This window comes from Melanostigma gelatinosum (genome assembly GCF_949748355.1).
Source record: "Melanostigma gelatinosum genome assembly, chromosome: 15".
In the NCBI taxonomy this organism is placed as follows: Eukaryota; Metazoa; Chordata; class Actinopteri; order Perciformes; family Zoarcidae; genus Melanostigma; species Melanostigma gelatinosum.
The window spans coordinates 17,707,982-17,730,602 of record NC_136648.1 but is presented as its reverse complement, the minus strand read 5'-3'; the positions used below and the strand labels follow the sequence as shown (position 1 = coordinate 17,730,602).

General features: G+C 43.6%; 1 protein-coding gene across 1 annotated transcript in view; it reads left to right on the top strand.

The window, feature by feature from the left end:
• LOC306789067 (solute carrier family 22 member 23-like) overlaps positions 1-22,621 on the top strand; it is a 31,849-nt gene that overhangs the window by 3,533 nt on the left and 5,695 nt on the right. The window contains exons 2-8 of the mRNA XM_079284839.1: positions 2,938-3,041; positions 3,167-3,321; positions 15,566-15,734; positions 17,187-17,314; positions 18,725-18,827; positions 19,602-19,837; positions 21,124-21,156. Of these exons, the coding sequence (XP_079140965.1) occupies positions 2,938-3,041; positions 3,167-3,321; positions 15,566-15,734; positions 17,187-17,314; positions 18,725-18,827; positions 19,602-19,837; positions 21,124-21,156 (928 nt within the window). The remainder of the gene's footprint in view (positions 1-2,937; positions 3,042-3,166; positions 3,322-15,565; positions 15,735-17,186; positions 17,315-18,724; positions 18,828-19,601; positions 19,838-21,123; positions 21,157-22,621) is intronic.

Sequence of the window (22,621 nt, the reverse complement as noted above, 5' to 3'; positions counted from 1 at the left end):
GGAGGAGAGACGCTTGTGCGACCCAAAGATAAAGCGCTGTCGAGGCACTCTGTGTGTGTGTGTGTGTGTGTGTGTGTGTGTGTGTGTGTGTGAGAGAGACACACAAGAGTGTGTGCCGCTGGCTTGTTTCTGATACGTTTTCTAAAAGGGAGGGCTGAACATTGTGGGGAGTCTGACCCCTCGGCTGTAGTGTAAGTTTGTTTTGAGGGCTGTGTGATGGAATTCAGGTTGTCGGAGTGTTGCTCCGTTAAAAGGTCTCTTTGGTGACGAAGATGTATTCTTATGGTTCTTAACGGTCAACAAAAGGAGGCGATGAATGCTAGGTTGACGAAAAAAAAGGTTTGCTGTTTCACCATCCGTCACTGTTGGTAGCAGTGAAACATAACTGCCGTTGGGGAACTTGCCAAACATGCTTAGTGTGTTCTTCAATGTAAACCTGCTCCAACACTGTAAGTTCACTCGGGCTACGTCACCAATGTGAGATGTGTGTGTATTGTTTCCTGGTTCACTTTTCAATACAAACCTGCCATGAAGAGAGATTTGTCCTTTTGCTCTTCCCTGTTTGTGTTTCTCTACCAACACAGTCCAGGATTTTCACCCTTTAGTGCGGCAGCGGGGCTGAAACTTGCACTCGGAGGCAGAAAGAGTCTGATAACCGCGCTGATGGTCTGTTGCTAGGCAGTAACTATGCAGCAGTCTCTCCTCACAGCTGCTTTAAAGCATCTCTAGCCCTCTCTCTTCAGCCTGTTATCCTCACCCGTGCCTTCCTTTACTCGCTGTGTTTCTCTCCTTCTCTTTATATGTCCCGTTTCTACGTCGTATCATCTTTATTCCTCCCTCCTCCTGTGCTTTCCTTCATCTTCCTCCCTCCCTCCCCCTCCTTTCACCAGCACCCCCCCACACCCTCACCCACCGCTCTGTAGTTCAGCGAGTGCAGAATTGAGTGCAGCTGTAGTTAAGAGCGTCTTCAGCTGAGCTAATGAGCCTCACCGGTGTGGACCGATCATTGGTGGCCGCTCATTTGAGAGAGGTCGACGGGCACCCTTGGGGATTTTAACTGATCAGCTTTTGGCCCTTCATTGTTCTGCAGTTTCTGTCAGCTTTCAGATTAGTATACATATGACCTCACTCTATACACTGGCTTCTTGTCATTACTCCCCAATGAGCAAGACAACAGCAGACGAGCAACCGGCCGAGATAATAGGGGCATAGCAGACGGGCTGCAAGGATTTGACTCGCGCTTAGACTGGATCGCAGTTTTGTGGAATTTCTTTGCTCTATAGCTGAAAGTCTGTCCATATATATTTTTTTCCCACTTCTTCTCGAAGTGTGAATGAACAGCCATTCGTGATTGTGCATGAGTGCGGTCAGAGTGTTGGCTTGGAGAGAATCCTGGCTAACAATACGTACAAATTGGCAGATGCTTAAATAAAGCGCATTAATAATATTATTTTGCAAAGTTGGTCATCTGTCTGTCTGTGGTCTGTTCTCTACGCTCATCAAACTTGCAGTCATCCAGTCCCTGCGTGAATGCAGACTTTGTGACCAGTGTGTGCCGGTTTGTTCACAGCTTCAGTTTTTTTTTTTTTTTTTTTAAAGCACAGTTGGTCGTGCAGTGATTGCGCAACAGGGACTTGTTTGCCTCCCTCTGTCTTCTTCTCTGCTGACATTGATACTGAAACCATGAATGAGTGGCATGCCTGGGTCATGTGATGGCCGGGTGGCTCTTGGTAATCCTGGAGCGTTCCATCTGGAGCAGGTCACTCTGGTGGAGGCTACGAGAGGTTAGAGTGCCTCCGAGAATAATTTAAGAACAAACTACACTTCGTATTTTTTACGACAAGATTGAGCTGCTACATGGAATGAATGTAATTTGTTTGTGACACGGCAATATATGTTCCCATAGTGTCTCTAGTGGTAGTGTTTTGGTGAATAGATTGGGTAGAATTGAAGCAGAATGGCACCTGCCATGGCCCTGAATGAAAGACCCCTAATATCCACTTCCTCTCTGAAAATCGGGTTCGGGTAGATGTGTTTCCGTGCACATACTCCACCGGACTTCACATTTGCTGCTGCACCTCTCTACGATCATTACTCGTGCTGTGAACAAATTTGTCACAACATGTCGCTACTGCGGGGAGAAAGAAAAAAAGAAAAAAATCAGGGCGTGCTTGATTCATGCAAAAGCAGGCTCACTGCATTGTTTGCACTGTAGGAACCACTCTGCTGAGAGTTTCAGTCGGCAAAGGAAACGAGGAGACTCGGAGTTGCCGATAATAATGTACATTTTGACACAGCGGAGGCGTACATAAACGGTACAATAAGAGATGTCCGCTTATGTACACTCAGTGATTGTTGACTGAGGAAATTATCGGCATGAATATAGATGATTTAATCCCTGATGTTGATCTCTGTCGTTATGTGAAATACTGGATGTGCACTTTGCGTAGACATTCATTCACAATTTTCAAAACTACTATTGTTGTTGTGCTAAATTAGCTAATAACCAAGATAGTCATTACATTAGCGAAGTCTGTCTAGAAATGTGTTATTTTTGGGGACCATTGAGCCGACAGACTTATAGTTGAGATAAAAAAAAGAGCTTGCACTAAAGTCTGGGATGATGATTTCACCATCGAGCTCTTTAGTGAAATTTAAAAAAGCCAGTTGCAAGTTAAAATTTTATGCCAATGTCCATATTCGATGAAATACAAGGAAGGCCTGTTACAGAATGTACCCTTCTCACATTTCGGTGTGTTTTGAGTGGTGATAATGCCACATAAATCAGACAGAGGAGGTGTAGGGTCAGAGTCTACATTAAAAAAAGTCTCATCCTCAAAAACAATATAGTTGTTGCCTTCACTTCCATTGCATTTTGCAGGCTTCAACATAAATGTCTTGTAACTAATGGCGGTATTCATTTATTTGTTTCTACAGTGGAGTCTGGTGTGTGACTCGGCATGGAAAGTCCACATCGCCAAGTTTTCTCTCCTGGTGGGATCCATCTTTGGATACCTGACGTTTGGAATCCTTGCTGACTGGTAAGATTTTTTGAAACAAAGTTCTTGCACAACATACGGTTTATATTTCTTCATATATTACAGGTGTATAAAAAACATATTTACGTTGAAGGTGTCCCAATAGTCATTTTTACCTTGCTCCGTAGGTTTGGCCGCCACCCGGTGCTGATAATGTCGGTGCTGTTCATGCTGGTGTTTGGGCTGACTGTGGCCTTCTCTGTCAACGTCCCCATGTTCAGCACCATGCGCTTCTTTGAGGGCTTCTGCCTGGCAGGGCTCACACTGTCTCTCTACGTCCTCAGTAAGTCTCTCAACTAAAAGCTCTTTACTAACTTACCCATTGCCAAGCCATGTTTTGCCAAGCCATCCCCTTTATTGCTACGCCTGTCAAGCTAGCGCAGCAAAAATGTAGTTTAACAAAGTTACCACTCAAAGTATTTTGGCAAACAGTCCGTGAGTGCTTACTTTTATATATTTTTATTTATTATAAATAAAGACCTGCCAATTGATCCCTTTAAGGGGGACATTTTTCTCTGCATTTGACCCATCCCTGTATATATAGCTGTGGGCTGCCAATGACAGGCACCCGGGCAGCCGGGCACTTCAACACGTCCCAGTCGGGGATCGAACCGTTGACCTTCCGGTTCTCAGACGACCCTCTTAACCCGGTTGACCTCGCCAGCGTGCTGACTCATTTAGCTTGAGGCCTCTTTAGGAGTGCCATAATAAAGAATACATCTGTAAAAGAATAAGAAAATGAATGTGGAAATATAAAAAGGATTAAATAAAAGAATGTATAAAAAAAAGATGGAACTATAAAAGAATGATAATAAACATTTTCTTTGTTTCACATTTATTTGTTAATTTATTAGTTAATTTATTAAATACATATATAATATATATTGGTTTGGACTGAAGTACATGATGTGAATCATCGCAGACGTTATCTCAGAAGGAGTGACGTGGAGTACAGTGGGCGTGTTGTGTAGCCTGCCAGACTGCAGATAGACCAAAGCATCTGTTCATGTGTGCAGGAATTGACTACTCAGGCTGGGCAGGAAGGCCCGCCCCAAACCTAGTTGATTGACAGCTTGGCCCTTCAAGGAACAGCAAGAGCTATATAAAAATATATAATTACATTATATAAAAATGAATACATACAGAAAAAATTGAGATGTTAATATATAAATATATATATATATATATATATATATATATATATATATATATATATATATATACATATATACACACAGAAATAAATAATAATAATAAAGTTATTTGTCTTTATATTTCAAATTCTTACATATTCTTTTATTTATTGCTCTTTGTGTTTCCACATTTATGTTGCTATTCTTTTACATATTTATTCTTTTATGGCACTCCTATGACTCCATTCTCAGGGACCACTTGAAACCTTTGAAAACTAGTTGTTGCTTTGGTTCAAGTTTGTAGAAAATCCTTGCATTTCAATTTTGTACGAAACAAAAGCGCAGAGGAAGAACAGCAGCAGTACTTTAGCAGTAATACCTGACAAACTGGAGGCCGTTTCCATTGAAACTTGAGTAAATGTGTAAATGTTGGCCAAACTGGTTTGTTTGGGACTTTGCTCTATGTTAAGGAACTAGGAGCAGCTTTTGTTGCACTGCAAGTTTTAAGCAACATTTTTGCTTGTTGGGGCTGAGTAAATATTTCAACATAATGACGAAAACAAATCGAATTTCTCCTCATATCATATATCTCATACCTCCTAAAGGAAAACGATTTTCAATGTTAATCAAAATCTGGCACAGCATAAAATGTTACGCACTTAAAGTCAGTGTTGTAGAACTTTAAAGCAGACAAGACGGAGACCTTAAAAGTCGTCTTGAGACCAGTCTGGAGATCAAGACCGATCTCAAGGTTTTTATTGCAAGACTGGACATGGAAAAAGAAAATTGCCAGACTTAAAATTCACCTCTGCAAAGCATTTTGATTGTTTTGTCAAGACATTTCTCATGGCACACAAACAGTATATATGGCACTAAAAGATGTGAATGAAGGAAAATCTTAGTTTGTTTGTTATGAGTGTCTTTATGGGATTGTGGATCTATCCCATCGATTTCAAGAATGCCCATGGTGTGCATGATCTGTATTTTATCATAAATGTGTCATGCAGGTCGGGACCGGTCTGGTCTTGGTCTTGACTCAGTCTTGCTCTGACTCGGTCCTGGTCTCGACTTGGTCTCAACTCCTCAAGATCTTGGTCTTGTCTCAGTGTCGACACACTCTGGTCTTGCTCATGACTTTGTGGTCTTGACGTCAATGCTTGAAATTCTTGTTTAATTTAAGATTCTGGCCCACTAACATACACACACATACTTAAGTACTGTAACATATTCGTATTGTGATAATGCTGTGGTCATGTTGGCAGTATTAATTGAACCCGTACTGCCCCACTCTTAATACTTATAGCCTCACACTGATGCTGTTCTCTTTCCGACCATGCTGATACACCTCATCAAAAGCCGAATCTACTTTTATTCCAGTCTCTTGCTGAGGGTATTATTCAGCTGAAAGAAGAGTAATTGTGTTGCAGTGACCTCCGAACATTTATTAAATTGAATGCCATTGTCGGGATAAATTCTCATTACCAAACAACCTCATTACCCTTGAAGTGAACTCGTACGTTTTCAGGCAGAAGGGGTTGTGGGGGCGGTGTGGTAACTTGTCTTCATTATAGTTTCCCTCATCACTGCAGGAGGAGATTGGAATTTTCTCTCATTTTGTCGCAAAGTTTTTTTTTGGCAGCGTCCTGATAATTTGCTATGCAGCTAATACACTCGCTGGTCTCAGCAATGGATCCTTAAAAGCCTCTTTGGCCGCAGTGATTGACTAGTGCAGTGGGAGGTGGCAAAAGTGGAGGGAAGGGAAGGATGAGAGGGAAGGAGCCAGGACAGGAAGATGAAGGAAGGGGCCCTTAGTGTCCTTGACATTCTAACTTACTCCATAATGTATCCCTTGAAAAGCTTCGCCCTGCTCCCAAAATAGAAGGACTGCTCCCGGAACAAAGGAGAGAGGGTGGGACAGTGGGAGGCAAAATGGGGGAGTTAAGCTGTTCAGTATGGTGTCCTATCAATTTAAAATGAACTTGACATCTGCATCCATTGTTTTCACATCAGCCTACAGTTTACGGTCCAGTAAATCAGAGGTTCTGAACCTTGTGGTTGGAACATAATGGGAGTTATTGGGGGGAATACTTCTACATCTCTACTATAGAAGCTAATTGGTTGAATTAGTAAGTTGTAAATAGGTATAGCCTCAGACTTGATACTGCAGTTCTTAGTCCGTATTTTTTCATCTTGTGGTATACAAATATGCATCAGTTATATGTGTTGGCCATCGTAAAAGGTAAGATTCATCTGACATCTGTTCTGCATTGTGGTGCAGTGCAAGTGCTCAACTTGAGCAAGGCTTAGCTGTACAGATGTTTGTTTGAGCTTTGCATATTTGTATAGCTTTTGTGTTGCTGTATCGCCGACCTTATTTCTGCTTATGTGTGGCCTCTGTCACATGATATTTACCCTGCAGCCTCTCTGTATTGACAAAAGTCCACGAGAGCGGCTCCAAGAGGAGGAGCACAGTCGTTAAATAACACATTACTGGGGAGAAGCTTTGTTTTTTCAGTGTTCTGTTTAGGATGTGTTTTGCATTTGCATGTCAGTTGGCCTCATGCTAAGAGTGTAGCAAAAGCTCATTTTCCTTATAGTCCTGATACTGTGTTAGTCATATTACATTTTTGCATGTAACATTGTGAACCACATGACTCTCCTTTTGGGGCCAAGACCAAGACAAACCCACTGAGTGGCGTTTTGTGCAGGATCTGAAAGCAGTAAATGCTTCAGTCCACGCACGTGCCCCGAATGTGCCTAATCCACATACTATTCTAGCTCAGATTCCACCTGATGATAAATGGTTTTCTGTTGTTGACCTGTCAAATGCTTTTTTCAGTGTCCCAGTCGACAAAGATTCTCAATTTTGGTTCGCCTTTAACTTCAATGGGAAACCTTACACCTTCACACGGCTGTGTCAGGGGTATACAGAATCACCAACAATCTACAATGACGCTCTTAGGGAAAGTTTAGAAAGTCTAACTCTCTCACCAGGCTCTGCCCTACTTCAGTATGTCGACGACTGCCTTATCGCAGCTCCTACTCTGGCACAGTGTCAGAAAGATACATTAAAGCTGCTACAGCACCTAGCACAGGAAGGTCACAAGGCCAGTCTCTCAAAGTTACAGTTTGTAACACAAAACGTTCATTTTCTTGGCCATGACATTTCAGGAGAAGGTAAGACTCTCTCCCCCAAAAGAATCGCTTCAATTGTTTCGTTGCCTCAACCAAACACTAAAAAACAGATGATGTCCTTTCTAGGAATGTGTTCATACTGACGTCCACGGTTTGGGGTCTTTTAGAGTAGGCTAATCAGACGACAACCCCCCCTATATGACCTCCTTGTGCCCTGGAGCTATCATTGAGAAAATCCATTGAGTTTTCATGGGCGAGCCTCTTTTTAAGAGCGTAGAGCAATTTGTGTGCGGCTGCTATCCGCTCCGCCAGGATGGCCTGTCCAAGTCAGACCCACTGCAGCGCCCAACATGGCTGATATGATGTGACACTTACACGTTAACTGCCACAAAGAGACAGAACAAAAAGGGAAAAGAGAATTGGTGGCCGGCTGGTTCCAGACCAAAGGAGAGAATAGCGACCAGCTCTTGGTAATAGGAGTCGATCAAATGGTAACTTAAGGACTGAGAGGAATGTTGAAACTCCACAAGAGATGGAGAAAGCAAGATTTACCACCTCTGATTTTGAAGAATGCTCAACTAAGAGGCAAGATTACATCAACGCCGCAAATGTGTCTGTACGTTAACATTGAGCTCTTTCACAAACTAGGCTAATGCGTAGTACATTGATCTATAACATTGTGACAAAGTATAACAGCACAATAGCAAAGCCGATAGCTATAGAAAGTCATCTGATGCAGCGCTGCTATTTTTACCCCAGTGCTCCATCAATGTGTGCTAGCCTTTTTAGCATCCCAGCAACAGGCAGAGGCAAGGCTAACAGTGCCCATAGCTTAGCATTGTGCAACTCACTTATTTGTAATGTTTTTACAGTAAACAAACACCCTCACCTTTCCAACCCCCGACCCTCGCCCGACATCCCCTCACATACAACCACATTGCTGCACATGAATGAATGAATGAATGAATTTTATTTATATAGCGCTTTTCACAGACAGTAGTATCACAAAGTGCTTAACAGAGCAGACATTTAAAAGCATAAAAAACACAATGTGACCCAAGGGTCAATAAATTATCTACACAGAGTGAATAAAAAATGTTAAAGAATAAAATAAAAATAAAATTAAAATGTAAAACATATTTTAAGAGCAGGTCTAGGACATGGGTTTACTTTTACACAAACGCCAGCCTAAACAGGTGGGTTTTGAGCTGTTTTTTAAAAGTATCCACAGTATCTGCGAGGCGCAGAGTTGCAGGCAGAGCATTCCAGAGCCTCGGGGCCACTGCCTCAAAGGCTCGGTCACCACGGCTCTTAAATCGTGTGCGTGGGACTGACAGAAGACCTAGAGCATTTGACCTGAGAGTGCGGGCGGGTGAATAGGGGCGAAGTAGATCAGCTACATAAGCCGGAGCCTGACCGTGAAGTGCTCTGTAAGTGATGGTGAGAATTATAAAGTGTATCCGAGATGCTACAGGAAGCCAGTGGAGAGATCGGAGTACGGGGGTGATGTGAGACCGTCGATTTGTCCTGGTGAGTAATCTGGCGGCAGCGTTTTGGATGACCTGCAGACGGTTAAGAGCAGATGCACTGAGTGATGTGAAAAGTGAGTTGCAGTAGTCAATGCGTGAAGAGATAAATGTGTGTATGATCATTTCTAATTCAGGTGTTGATAATACAGATCTCAGTTTACTGATATTTCTTAGATGGAAGAAACATGACCTGGACAGCTGCTTAACATGTTGGTCAAATGACATGGAGCGATCAAAGAAAATCCCAAGATTGCGCAGGTTGCAATGGGCAGCAGAGGAGAGTGGACTAATAATCTGCCTGATCATGGGGACAAACTCCTCTGGAGCAATAACTAGGACCTCCGTCTTAGAGTCATTGAGTTGCAGGCAGTTTTCTCATCAGCTAGCTGAGTCATGCTAGCTGGCTGCACTGGGTGTTTTGTGAGGGAATTTAGTGATCAGTTTGAGACGAGGTGATCAGATACTTTTCTAGACATAAATTGATTTTCTTTCTCCCTGAAGTATTTATTCACACCAAAAAACAGTTACGCAGTATTATTACAGCGACAAAAGAACACGTACTGTCTGTTTTTATTTTTTTATTGTGGGCTCGTGTGCGGTTTCTGTCTGCAAGAATGCCAGTATAAGTGTGTGTGTGCGTGTGTGGACGTATTCACAACGTAATGGTTTTCATCTCGCACCTTTATTTTCCTGAAAGCAACTATTAAATGTTAATAAGAGGCAGGATGTCTGTATAATGGCCTTACGGTAAAGAGCAAATTCATTTTGAGTGGAGTTCTTCTTCACTTTCCTGCCTGGATGAGACGAGGCAAGCCTCTACATGTCATGGGTGTGTGTTTGTGTGTGTGAGAGAGGCCTTGTAGAGTGAGATACAGATGCAGAAAGACTACAGAAAGACAACATGACTCATGTACAATAAAGAGCTTTATAACTTCCCTGTCGATACCCTTTGCCATACATACTCATGACTGCTCTGTGTGTGTGATGATCGACAGGGAAAAAGCATTTTTTTATGGAGGATGTCCTGGGACAAAATCAAGATGACGGTTAAGGTTTGGAGACATGGCCAGCTCAAATAGTCACTCACTATATTTTGATATGGGATGGTGTATTCTTTTGGGGTTTGACTCGCTTTCTCACACATTCCTGATTTCCGAGCTGTTGCTTAATCTAGCCAAGGGGGATTTCCCAGTAGTATTTGATGTTTTTGTAATTCAACATTTAAAAAGTGTAGTATACGCATCAATGTAGAATTAATTTGGGAAACCTCACCTTTTGCAATGCGCCACAACATGCCAAGAATGGAACTACTCCATGTGAATAAATTACCTTGGTGTCCCGACCGGTTTTAGTTCTGTGGTTTTGTATCGAGCCTTCGCTAAAATCCGCGCTGCATATACATTATTTTTGTTGTCCCAAGTTTGTTTGATTGTGTTAATATTTACGGTCACGTCTGGGAGAGAAGATAGAGGACGAGGAGAGAGAAATGAACCAAATAAGCATGAGAGAAACAGGCTGTCTGACAGAAATGTATCACATTTACGTTTAGTCCATGAATGTTATATGACCTAATTTTAGCAAATGTCATTTCTAAGTGAAAAAAAGTCTTTATTTATTCCTTCATTTAATTTATATCCGCGCGGTCATATTGCTGCTGACACACCCCGACACTCAGACGGTATTGATTCTGAGGGTGGTGTTTGCTCTCGCTCCTTTTGTACATGAACTGGACTAGTATGAGTGCGGCGATCACACATGCATACACCCTTAGTGTATGTGTGTTAGCTATTACCTTAGTACAGTAAAGACGTTCCCTTCAAGGCTTTAATCATTTATTGCAACCATGATATGCATTTCAGTCTGCCGGTTTTGCTCCACTCATGTGATGCTTCAGAACAAATCTGTTCGAGCGTGAGACGGACTGTCCCTGAGTTTGCGACCCCCTCCGGCACAGCCTGAGATTAAGTGATGTGTATGTGTAGGTCACGGTCACATATGATAGCGTATATAAAGCATGCAGCTATAAAAGGACGCAGAAGTACTCCGGTTTTAAATTGTGTCTACTGTTCTTAGAATGTGCGTGTAAGCGAAAATGATAGCGAAATGGAGCACAGTGAAGGGCATTTCAATATTTCCTCTTTTTAGGAATCATATTCAGCATGCAAGTGCAAATGAATGGTAATGTGACAACAGTCCGATACAGCCTCTCATTTGATCTGTCCACCGTGAGATTTTATGTAGTCACGTATATTCCCCAGCTATCTATATTTTCTTACTTATGACAGTGGACTAGTGCTCCTCTATTCGGACAGGATGATCTGTGATGCATGCTTCCTGATGCAGTGCTGTGCTGCGTTTTGCCAGGCCAGACCACCTTTGTCCGCCTCACTGTTCCTGTGTTGCCTGTTATGAGGAGCTTTTTTTCTGTGTGGTGCCCTCCTGTCTTGCGCTCTGTGTTTAAACTGCTTGTGTGGATATCGCTCAGACTGGCCTGGCCCGAGTAGTGCGTGCCAGATCTGGACTCTGACGAGACAAGCTTTTCATTACCCTTCATAGGCCTATGCCTCCCCGAGGACAGCAGCCAGGTCCAGAGGTGCAGAGGTACCGGGCTGCCATCAGATTTACCTTACCTTCTAGTCCTTTCAGATGTTAAGAGATGCCTGAAAAGGATGATAAAGGTTATACAGAGGGGGGGGGGGGGGGGCGGCATGTGGACTGTGTTCGGACAGCAACTTAATTTTAGCATGATACACTCATCCTTCAACACACTCAGCTCTAGCTGTTGTCTGATAAATGGGTTAAGGTGCAAACTCAGTATTTTCCATGTAAGCAGGGTTAAAGTTCCCGTTCGAGTGCAGAGTTTGCTTTTTTGGTTGCTTAACATACTTCCTCCTCTAACACATTAGGCTACATGTATATCTATATCTGTTTTTTTTGTTTCGTTTTTATGGTACTTCATTTTAGGCAACCGCTTCCCTGTTTTTAAAGGCACACCGGGTAATGCTTGTGGGCTAATTCTCAACCCCTGTTATTTGTGAGAGACAATGCGTGACATAACCTCAAGCTATCTCATGTCGCACATTCCCGAGTGAAGTCCAGTGATTGTCAAAGTCAGCATGGGCAACCTTTGCGCTTTCCTTTGATGAGTGTGAAATGCATGCTGTTTCAGTTTTGGTCAGGCGGATGAATCTGTTGTGTTTGGACAACTCAGGACTATTTGTGTCAAAGTGCAAGCTGTATATCAGCCACTGTGTTCTGTATCTTCGGGGGAACCAATAGCTTTGTTTTTGTGCTGATCTTCCTGTGTGTATGTGTGTGTGGGCGGAAGGGGGGGGGGTGGCAGTGGTGAGGTGGTGGGTTAGTTAGGACACACAAACCCACGCACGCACAAACATTTCCAAGGGAAATTACTCTCCTGGTTGTGATTTACTTATGGTTTGATTGCCGAGATATTTACCACACGCAGGTCAAAGGGAAGTGCCTGTGGCGAGTTGTGGATAGTTGGCATTCTTTGCACTTGTAGATAAGGAAATAATGAATGGGGATTGCCTTATTCTCAGCCAACAGCCCATTGTCAGTGCTTGGAAGAAAAGAGAAGCCCTCAGGATATTTGTGTGCCAATACAATCACGCTATATAAGAGAGAAACAACACTGAGTAGTCTCACTTGGAGCATTCTTTGGAAGATATTTAATTGTAAATAAACTGCAGTTTACCCATATGTATCCAGAATCTCAGTGATAAGTAGGGCTGGCTTTCTGCTATGGCTTTTTGGATGATTATGTCCTCGTGAAATGCGAAGGGTACCTTAAGACAAGGGTGTCCTATTCTCAGAGACTGTCGCGGTTTACTGTGGGTTAAACAGTGCGGTGCTCACGCCCCCACACTGTTTGATTTCTTCTCCTGTGTGGTCGCTATGTTCCACTGAGGATGCAATTTGCCTTCACACAAGAATCCCTTCAATCGGCATTAACTCCAGACCAAGGATCATTGGGCCCGAATCAGGGAAGTACCGTTTGCTGACAACGCTGCACTGGCCTGTCACTCACAGGAGGCACTCCCAAAAACTCATCAGCAGCTTTGCACACGCCTGAATTGAGTTTCCTCTCGCCAAGCATTTCCATCTTTTACCACGGTTTTGTAGCGTTAGCAATGCATAGATAAAGCTGCTCATGTACCCAGTAAGGTCTGGATGAGCCCCATGCAGCACACTCAGCCATGTGAGCTCACTGAGGACATTATTATGTGTAAAATAAGACGTGGGCCGTTAGCGTCTTTTGAAAACGGGTGACAAATTATTGGCCTGAAAATATGTTTGTGGGGAAACGTAACAAAGGCAGACGCTATACAGGGCACAAGAGGGCCTTGGTTTCACGAGTCTAAAAGTGATGAAAAGGAGGTGAATCATTGGCCTTTACAGTCACCAGATGTCAGTACAATGGGAGACTGTGTACGGTAGTCGTTGTGTTTCGTCTGCTGTAACCCTCCGACATGGCAGCTCCAGTTAAACGCGTCATCGTGTCCCATAGCTCAAGACCGTGTCCCAGCCTTTCATTCAAACACCTTGTCCAACTGGAGGAGACAGCGGTTAATGAGTGCAAAACCAGACTTCTGATTGTGATTCAGAGGTCTGGAACCTTCTGGTGTCATTCACCCTGAGGCGTGAGAATTTACAGTCGGCAAGGTAAACAACGTGAAAGGTGTCGAAGGAACAAAGCTGCGGGGTGGCAACCGCAATACAGCTGCAAGAAGGCACGCAGCTCCAGACTTGAGAATTGGTCATAATTACGCCATAGAAATGCATCGCAGCTAACAAACCCTTGTTATCTTTCAGTACAGAGAAATGCGTCAGTCTCCTTATCATTAAGTCATACTTAACAGATTGAGTGGCCAGGATTAGGCAGTAAAATCCTGGCACTGGGCCATATGGACATCATGTGACCAGTAGAAGGTCATGCCATTAGCCTGTGGGTACAGGGAGTGACTGCACTGAGTGCATTTAGTGGTCAAGCGATCTGTTTCACTTGTAAAACAATGTCTCTCCTTGACTAAGCTGCGTACTTTACAGACGGCTAGTGAGCCACTGTTGCGTGCACCAGAGAGTGTGACTCATTTTCTTGTTTTGCCAAAGTCAGCAAACCAGCCAAAGCCTCTTTGGGGATTATCATCCTTAATTAATTGGCTGTTGGCTTGATCATTGATGATGTCATTTCCACTTTGTACAGTATGTGTCCAAATACACAGGGGTCTACTTCTCAACAGCTTGTATGCCCCACTTCCTTTTGTCTCAGCAGAGATCCTCAGTTAGCATCTGAGGTGAGCTTCTTGTATACGTGTCATGAGATTAGTTCGCGGTAGATTAATGTCACTAGAACAGAGGCTACATAAGGGCGTTGTGGGAACGCTGATGTAGTGGGTTGTGGAGGATTAAGGTCAGCAGTTGTAAGGAGCTCAGGACTCTGTTCCTCATTCTGCAGCTCTATCTACAGATCATGTGGCATATATATAGTTTTTAAAAATATTTACGCCTATTTTTGATACCTTTTACATTATTAATATAGTTTGCACTGTCATGTGTCTGTGCGCGTCAGCACTTTTCCATAGCTCACCACAGGATGTACTTTTCCGGTCACGTTGCAGTGGCCTGTTCAGTCGCCCTTGTAAGAATTCAAATCCCATGCAGTCCGTAGCCAGTGAACCGTCACTTTTCTCCCAGCAGTGCACAGATGAGGGGTCTTGAGGTTAGTTGGTTCAAACTCAGCAGGTCTTGCACCCATCGCCCCGCTCTCAGCTCACTGGCTTTGTCATTCCAGCTGCGATAGTGTCTGTGAACAGAGAGCATTATTCATGTCCTCAGAAGGGGGCAAGTCCCAATTGAAATTCCGGTCTCTTCCGCTGGAATGAAGACAGGGGCCGCGACACCCACTCTATTATGCCGGCCCCGTCACCTTGAAAGACCCATCTGGAGACTGTTCACATTCTTGCGCAGCAGAAAAGACCCATTAGAAGAAAAAGTCTTAACAAAAAAGGGATGAATGAAGCAGGACAAACGATTTGGCCATTGCAAGAGTAGCAGCATTACAGCACTGCTCGCTGTGCTATGGTTTGATGTGAAGCCACCCTCCACTGCAGTAACTAAAGGGCTGGACTGTCTGTGGTTGCTGGCTGCCAGTGTGGTGTGCATGCTAATGTCTGGGTGAATGAATCAGTGCTATTCTGACGGAGGAGAATTGAGTACAAGGAACCGCTTTCTAGTTAGTCCACTCTCACAGCAGCCTACTGTCTCACCAACAACAACTGTACATGGGGACTTCAGCCTTTATTTACTGGCACAGCATATATCATGCACCGTAGCTCTAAAGGTGAAAATATTAGTTTGGGCGCATCGATGACTTTTTGATTAATCGGTTAATCATGTAGTCTATAAAATGAAAGAATTTTTAAAAAGGTTTTCAGGAGCCCAAGGTGAATTACCTTATATACAGTACAGTCCAAAGAGATTCAATTAATACCAAGACAAAACAATAAAGATCCTCGCATTTGAGAGTTTTACATTTTTATTGTGTGGCATTCTTGCTGGTAAAATGACGGAATTTGTCGAACATTATTTTTGAAAATGGGCTAATTGCCTTGTTGTCGTACATGCCCATTTTGTGTCTTTGTCTGTTGCAAAAAAAAAAAACTAACACTGGCGCTCTCTCTCTTTTCTTACTCTTTGTTCTCCCTGCCAGGGATCGAGCTGTGTCTGCCGGGATGGCGCTTTTCCATGACCATGGTGGCCAGTTTTGTGATGTTGGGCGGTCAGCTGCTGATGCCAGGGGTGGCATACCTCTGTTACGACTGGCAGGTACTCCAAGTTGTCATCATCTGCCCCTTCTTACTGATGCTGTCCTACATTTGGTAAGGAAAAGACCAGAGCACCTGCTTGCACTTTGGCACCAACACATCTTTTGTTATTCTGCTTAAGTTCTACACGAGACTGAAATATGCGTCGCCGGCTGCAGTCAAATTCTACTGTGTGTTGGATTCCAAGCAACTCTTTTAATAAAACCTTATCCAGCCAAAGATGCTTCAGCAGATTTACATGGTTCAAACAAAGGAGAGCAGTGACTGCAGTATCTCTTGCTAAAGCTCGGGCAATAAATACCTGTGGCTTCACCTCCATTCATTCTAGCGTGATGTACAGAGCCGCACAACACCACTGATGTGCAGTCGAAGAAAACCCAAGAATATAGTTTGGTTTTTTTTTATAGCATCAAAGGCCTTGGCTTTCTAAAATGGTGTGTCTGAAGAATCAATGCTGGTGATATGATACACTGCTATCAGTGCAGGAGACAGAGAGCCGGACCGTGATACAGGCTGGAGTTGGTAATCTTAGGCGTACATCGGGGTAATCACTGTTATCCTGACGGATGACTGAAAATGAGCAGTAGCTCAGCAGCCTGGTGGCAACACTGCAGAAGACAAACGGTTGTCTGCTTTGATGCGATCATGGCCTTGCTGGCTGAAAAAGACTCAAGGACAGGAAGCGGGTTGTTGAACTGATATTTATCACAGATAGTACCGGAGGTCGGATGGTGAACTCGACCTGCTAGGTGTGTAGGGCGAGCTTTTAATGGAAAACCAGCCAACACTGTAGCCTCTTTCTACACATGTAGTCGAGCCACAATAGGATCCTGGGAAAGTATTGGCGTTGGTATTTTCTTGATTAAGCCAGAGGTTATGGGCACAAATTGGATCCATCACTGACAGTGGCTGAATCTGTGTAGAAACACAGCTGAGTTCAGAGTTCAGCACTGCAGGTGATCTAAGTTTGCTGACGTGGGGAAACAATTTCAAACCACACCTGTGGAATATCATGAATCCTGCACCGGTCCACTTGTAGACATCTGTTCCATAGCAATGCAACCGACTGAGGTAAATGTGGCCTTGTGTTCTTTTCTGACGCTCGTCAAATCAACATACATCTGCAAGGAGAAACGTCCGCGCTCACAGGAATGTGTGCACTGCTGCCACATACTGTAACTCGATACAACGACCAGATACTCAAGCACGACAATGGCTGGCCGCCATGTATTTATTACGCTTTAAAGACATCTGGGTCAGCTCATTTGAGGCCTTGCAACCTGTAAATTGTATGCGACTGTGAAGTTGGATTTTCTGTTCAGGATAACTACGAATCTTAGTTCACCATGACAGATTTCTTTTGTATTTAATTTGAAATGTGTTAAAGTGGCACACTGGTTCACAAAAAAAACGATTTAACCGCGATTAAGAGAGCCCTCAGTCAGCCTTCTGAAAGCTGGATGCATTTCACTTCATTGACGAGGACATCCCCCGTCTTTTTGACAGGATCTTCCCTGAGTCACTGCGTTGGCTGCTGGCCACTCAGCAGTACTGCCGCTCCAAATGGATCATGGGACAGATAGCGACGAAAAATCAAGTCAACTTGGAGCTCGACAGCGATAATATCCTCACAGGTAATAAATACATTGGCACGTTTGCATGATAAAGGCTGCTTTTTACATCTTGATGTTGTGATCACTGTGTAATATCAGTAGAATTTGTTTTTATTTTCATGTTAAAGTAGTCGTGTCTTTTGTATTTTTGCTGCAGTGTCATCTCCCGGTCTTTTCTTCTTCTTTTTTTAAAGAGCTGGGTGTGTGGTCGTATCCCCAGCTGTGCTTTCCCAAATACCACAGATTGACGAGGTTATTTCTGCTTCCTGTCGGGTTACCATAGTAACAGGCCACTTCAGCCGCAGCAGTCGGTGTTGAACATTACATTAAGACACTCTAGAACGTTCATTTGTTTCATCACAGCCTGGGTTGATGGACCCGACCGGTGGACAGACGGCAGATGGACGCTGGTCATGCCCTTTGACCCCGAGTTATAACTGTATCTGTGCTCAGAAGACACTGCAGAGGCAAAGAGCTGAGCTGACTATGTTGTTGTTAAATGTCATATCGGATTGCTTTACTCTGTTTACCATGGTGTACTTTTTCCATATTTGTCCTGCTGTTGCTCGCCGTACTGTATTTATCTAATCCGTTTACAGAACGAGTGCCACTGCTGGGAAAAGGTTCAAAGAGGAACCACTCAGTGTGAAATTGACTGCACTTTCATTTTTTTAAACTCTGAGACTGTGTGCTTATGCAGTGTTGAGAAAAGTACATTGAATGATCCACTCTTGTTTTTATAGTAACTGGCTATCCCCAACCCTTACAGTAATATTTCCCACTTTTAACTGCTTGGCACTAAATACAATATTGAGCCACTGCATGTGCCAACTGCCACAATAGCAAAACAGTTGAGCAACTCTGTCAAGCATTCAGACATGACGGATGCAGTTGCATGTGTTGACTATCGGGATGATGTCATCTTTTGGAGAGTGAGCAGAATGATTCCTGTTCCACCGTGAGCGTACCTGTCTCACGGAAACCTCGGGGGTGCCCTTGTTTGACTCTTTAAACAACCCAGACTGCTGTTGAACTTTTCCTTTGAACTGAAAACTCACTTTGACGTAATAATAATAATAATAATTAAAGCCTGATGGATGTATAAGCAGGCGGATATCGTTTTTATCAGTGTTTGCTCATATGCAAACGGTTAGCACAGTACATTGATACTTCATTTTCGAAATACATGTGTACGATATGTATTGTGGGCAAAAATCTATACCCATAAACACTCAACAAAGTTATATTTTGGTACACAGAAATACTTGTAGTAATGCCACAACGTTATAATAATAAATAACAATGGTAAACGTTGCACTTAAGACGATTCATCCTTTGCAATAACTTAAAATAACATTTCTGCTTGAATATTGATATGGACCTCAAAGGTCAGATATTGGCTCCAAGATGAACACGTTTGCTTGTTTCCAGAACTGCAGAGAGCTCTTCAAAAGAAACCCAAGAAGACGTGCATCGTGAAGATGGTCAGGACGAGAAACCTGTGGAAGAATATTGTTGTGCTCTGCGTCAACTCGTAAGTGTTTGTCTTTGGTGTAGGTACTTGGAAACAGTTTGAACCTTTACGTGTCACGGTGCTTATGTGTGTCTAAATACCAGAAGGAACAAGAGAGGGAGGAGAAAAAGAAGGGAATGCGTGTGTGTGCTTGTATGTCAGTGTGGGGCGAGGCAATGTCAGTCAGACGCGCCATTTTGTGCAGTCGAGATGGCGCTGTTAACCTGGAGGCCCGAGACGGCGTTGATCAGTGGTCCTCGATGCTTTTGCCCTTCCATATGTTGCGCTGCTCTCGCTTTCCATCTCCGGTGGGATCGCTCCTCTCCTCCCCATCTCTAGCGAGGCTGGAGCCAGCTTCAGCTCTGCTTCAGTGCACGATATGCCGAGCTCCCCAAGCCGGCATGCATTTTACATGAGCTGTGTCCTTGTGACACAACCAGGAGAGAGGGTGTGTGGGGCTGCGTGTGTGCGTGTAGAGAGGGGGTGTGTGTGTGTGTGTGTGTGTGTGTGTGTGTGTGTGTGTGTAGAGAGGGTGTGTGGGGCTGCGTGTGTGTATGTGTCAGTATGTCAGTGTTTACATGTGGGTAGTTTCGTTGAGATGAAAGAAGGCGTGATAAACCTTTAATCATCTCACATCCTCTTCCGTCTCCTCCCAACCTCTTCATCTGTTAGATGCACTTGGATCTATTTTCTCTGCATCGTCCCCTCTTGTCCCTTCTTTTCACCATTCTCTGCTACTGTAAACCTTCGCTCCGAGTGTCCCCTAACCTCGCCCTGTGTATGTTCTCCACCCAGGCTAACAGGCTACGGGATCCACCACTGCTTCGCTCGCAGCATGATGGACCCCGAAGCTCAGGAGACGACCATGTTCCATAACTTCTATGCAGATTATTACACCATGGCGGGCATTGCGGTGGCGTCCTGCATGGCGCTTTGCCCGGCGGTGGGCCTGATGGGCCGGAGGGGCGGCCTTCTCATGTTTATGATCATCACTGCCCTGGCCTCACTGCTGCAGCTGGGCCTGCTCAATTGTGAGTATGAGGAAAACGTGTCCCCCTAGGATGACACCACGGTGGTGATGTTTACTGACTTTGAGTATCTGAAGCATCTTTGGCAATAATAGAGAATGAAACGTTAAGGCTGGTACTATTCTTTGTTTGTGGGATTTGTTGGCAATAAGAAAAATGGAGCAAAACAAACCACGAACTGATCCTACTACCAAATCCTGTCTGTGTACCCAAAGCCACATGTATCTTATTCCTCTGTGCGATAGAGCTCCATTGTTGTCCAAGAACTAATAAAGAAATATCAATGAGCCACAGTTTTTCACTGGTTTACACGTTTCTGCGTGGGCTCTGATGTGTTGGGTCCGCATACAAGTCCTGCGGCTTGAAATGCTCACTAGGGCCCCAAATGTTTGTTCATTCGTGGCAGGAAAGAGTCCCCAACATTAGAGGAAGCCTTGAGCCTTTTTGTAGAAGTGAAACAATTATGTGACACAAGTATATGTCTTAGGGAAGTTGGAAAGTATTGAAAGTACTTGAATTGACAGCACAATAATATGGAAAACATAAATAACCAAAACGTTTTGATAAAGCTAAAAGCCAGAACCGCCATCATAGCAGAGATAATTCATCAGTATTGTCTGTTGACTTTCATTGCAATCATTTTATGAGGATATTATCGCATCGCATCCCACAAAGCTGTGGCCGAGTGAATGATTCCACGCAAATTTCAAAGCAATGGAATAAGTTAACATGTGAATACGTCTGTACAGTGGGACATTGCATTAAATAACAACATAACCCTCTAATGTCTTTTTATATTCTTCCATTTTCCATGTGATGATGTCTGTTGAGATGGTTCAAAATATTCACTTGAATTTCATAGTTTAGTTTCCGACTGTCTTGCTTTGTGTCTCCTTCAACACCTGCTGTAAATACTGGCGGTGGGTGCGGTGGGTGCAGTGGGTGCACTGTACAAGAGCCGGGTTTCCTGTACTTGTTTCTAATGGACTCGTCGAACATGATCTTAAACCGACAATTTCGTCAATGTGTACCAAAGGTTGATGAAAACCGTGCACGGGTCCGTTTATTCCGTTAACACATGAGCCTTAATGTTTAACCTGAGTCAACACATCCAGGTTGTGCTCGTGTGTCATGTTCTCCCTTTGAACTGTTTTTGTTGTCGCAGTGCAAGTCGGCAAGCGTTGCGCAACATGTTTTTGTTTTTAATGTTCGACACACAATTTGAATGATCGCTCTGCTTCGTGTCTCTCGCTGATACACATCTGTGAATCTCTCTCACTCTCCTCTAGTGCTGGGGAAGTACAGTGGCCATCTGAATATAGGTAGGATCTATATCATCTCTAGATGATTCTATTCTTCCACCATTTTTATCAGCTTCGCATTTTTATTTTTTTGAAGTGCAGATTCAATCGTCTTGCACCACTCATCACTTAGCCTGCTGCATTATCTTGATGAGGTTTGTTGAGAATGTGCTGCGTACAGACATCCCGCAGCACTTCATCAGGCGTATACAAGGCCTGCAGAGACACATAATGAAGTCCAAGATCTAATTCTGGCTAGCGTTTCACTTATTTATCCCCTTTGTGTTGAAGAGGGTTAGCCTCTTTGTAACAGAGCTGCGCATCTCACAACAAGCCTTCCTTCACTCTTCCCTTCTCTTCATCAATGTCTTTGTTCTCTCCTCACTAAACCCCTTGCGGAAGGCAAGAGCTGATCACAGAGCAGTCTCCACTGATCCTTTTTATGCCAACTTCAACATCTCTCATCCATAAAAAAACACTTTAATCAAACCATCATTGGTGTAAATGGGCTCTTTGCATGCGAGCCAATTCCTCAATAACTCATCAAAATGAAAGCGTTGGGAAGCCGTAACGTTTTATTGGAATCCGTTTCTCTCGGTTTTCTAAATGCACTGCTTGAAAGTCGTTCCAACGATGCAGCCTAAAATGCTCTGGTCTTATTTGATTCAGTTTTAGTAACTCATGCGCTTCAATGTTCTCTTTGACTGAAGTGATACAGTTTGTGGTAGGAAGCAGAGAAATAATTGGAATTTTAGATTTTAATGTTGAAATTCAAATACCACTGGATTTTGTAGCATTTAAATATTTTACCTTGAAATCATTTTTTTTTTTTTTTACTCACGTCAGGGGTGCCAGGCATTTCCGTGATCATCGGACACGCACACGTTGGACAGTAATTCCTGTGTGGAGTGCATGGCTAGAAACGACTTATTGACTTTTTTTTGATGTCTACATGTGACTCGTGTGGTTATCAAATTCCTCAGGAGGGGCTATCGAGCACCACAAACACATCAGATGACAAAATGTAGCACTTTTAATGTGTGCGCTAAGTTTTGTTCATTTTCGAGCATCTGTAGCCACTCGAAAGCTCAGCTTTGTTTCTCCTCGGCAACAACGTTTCACAGAGACGCAAATGCTTCACAGTTCTGCAACATGAAGGTCTTGACATTTGGCTGACCAAAAGAGTAGCAAGCCACAGTATAGAGACTGTAACTTCCTGTTGCCTGCAGGTGGCGCTATGACTATGTTTTACTTGGCATGTAGATGTTTTCAGGTCAGGACTCGCATCAGTTGTGTGAAATTTGGAAAAGATCTGACCATGTACAGTGGAGCTCCAGCTGTTTGTTTTTTATAGCCCCTTCAGCGAAAGGCGCCTTTCCGTCACTACGGCAACGTCGAAATTAATCTGAATAACTTCAAGAGACTTTCTTTTTACGATTCGACATGATACATATACCGACCAAATTTCATACGTCCTGCTGAAATG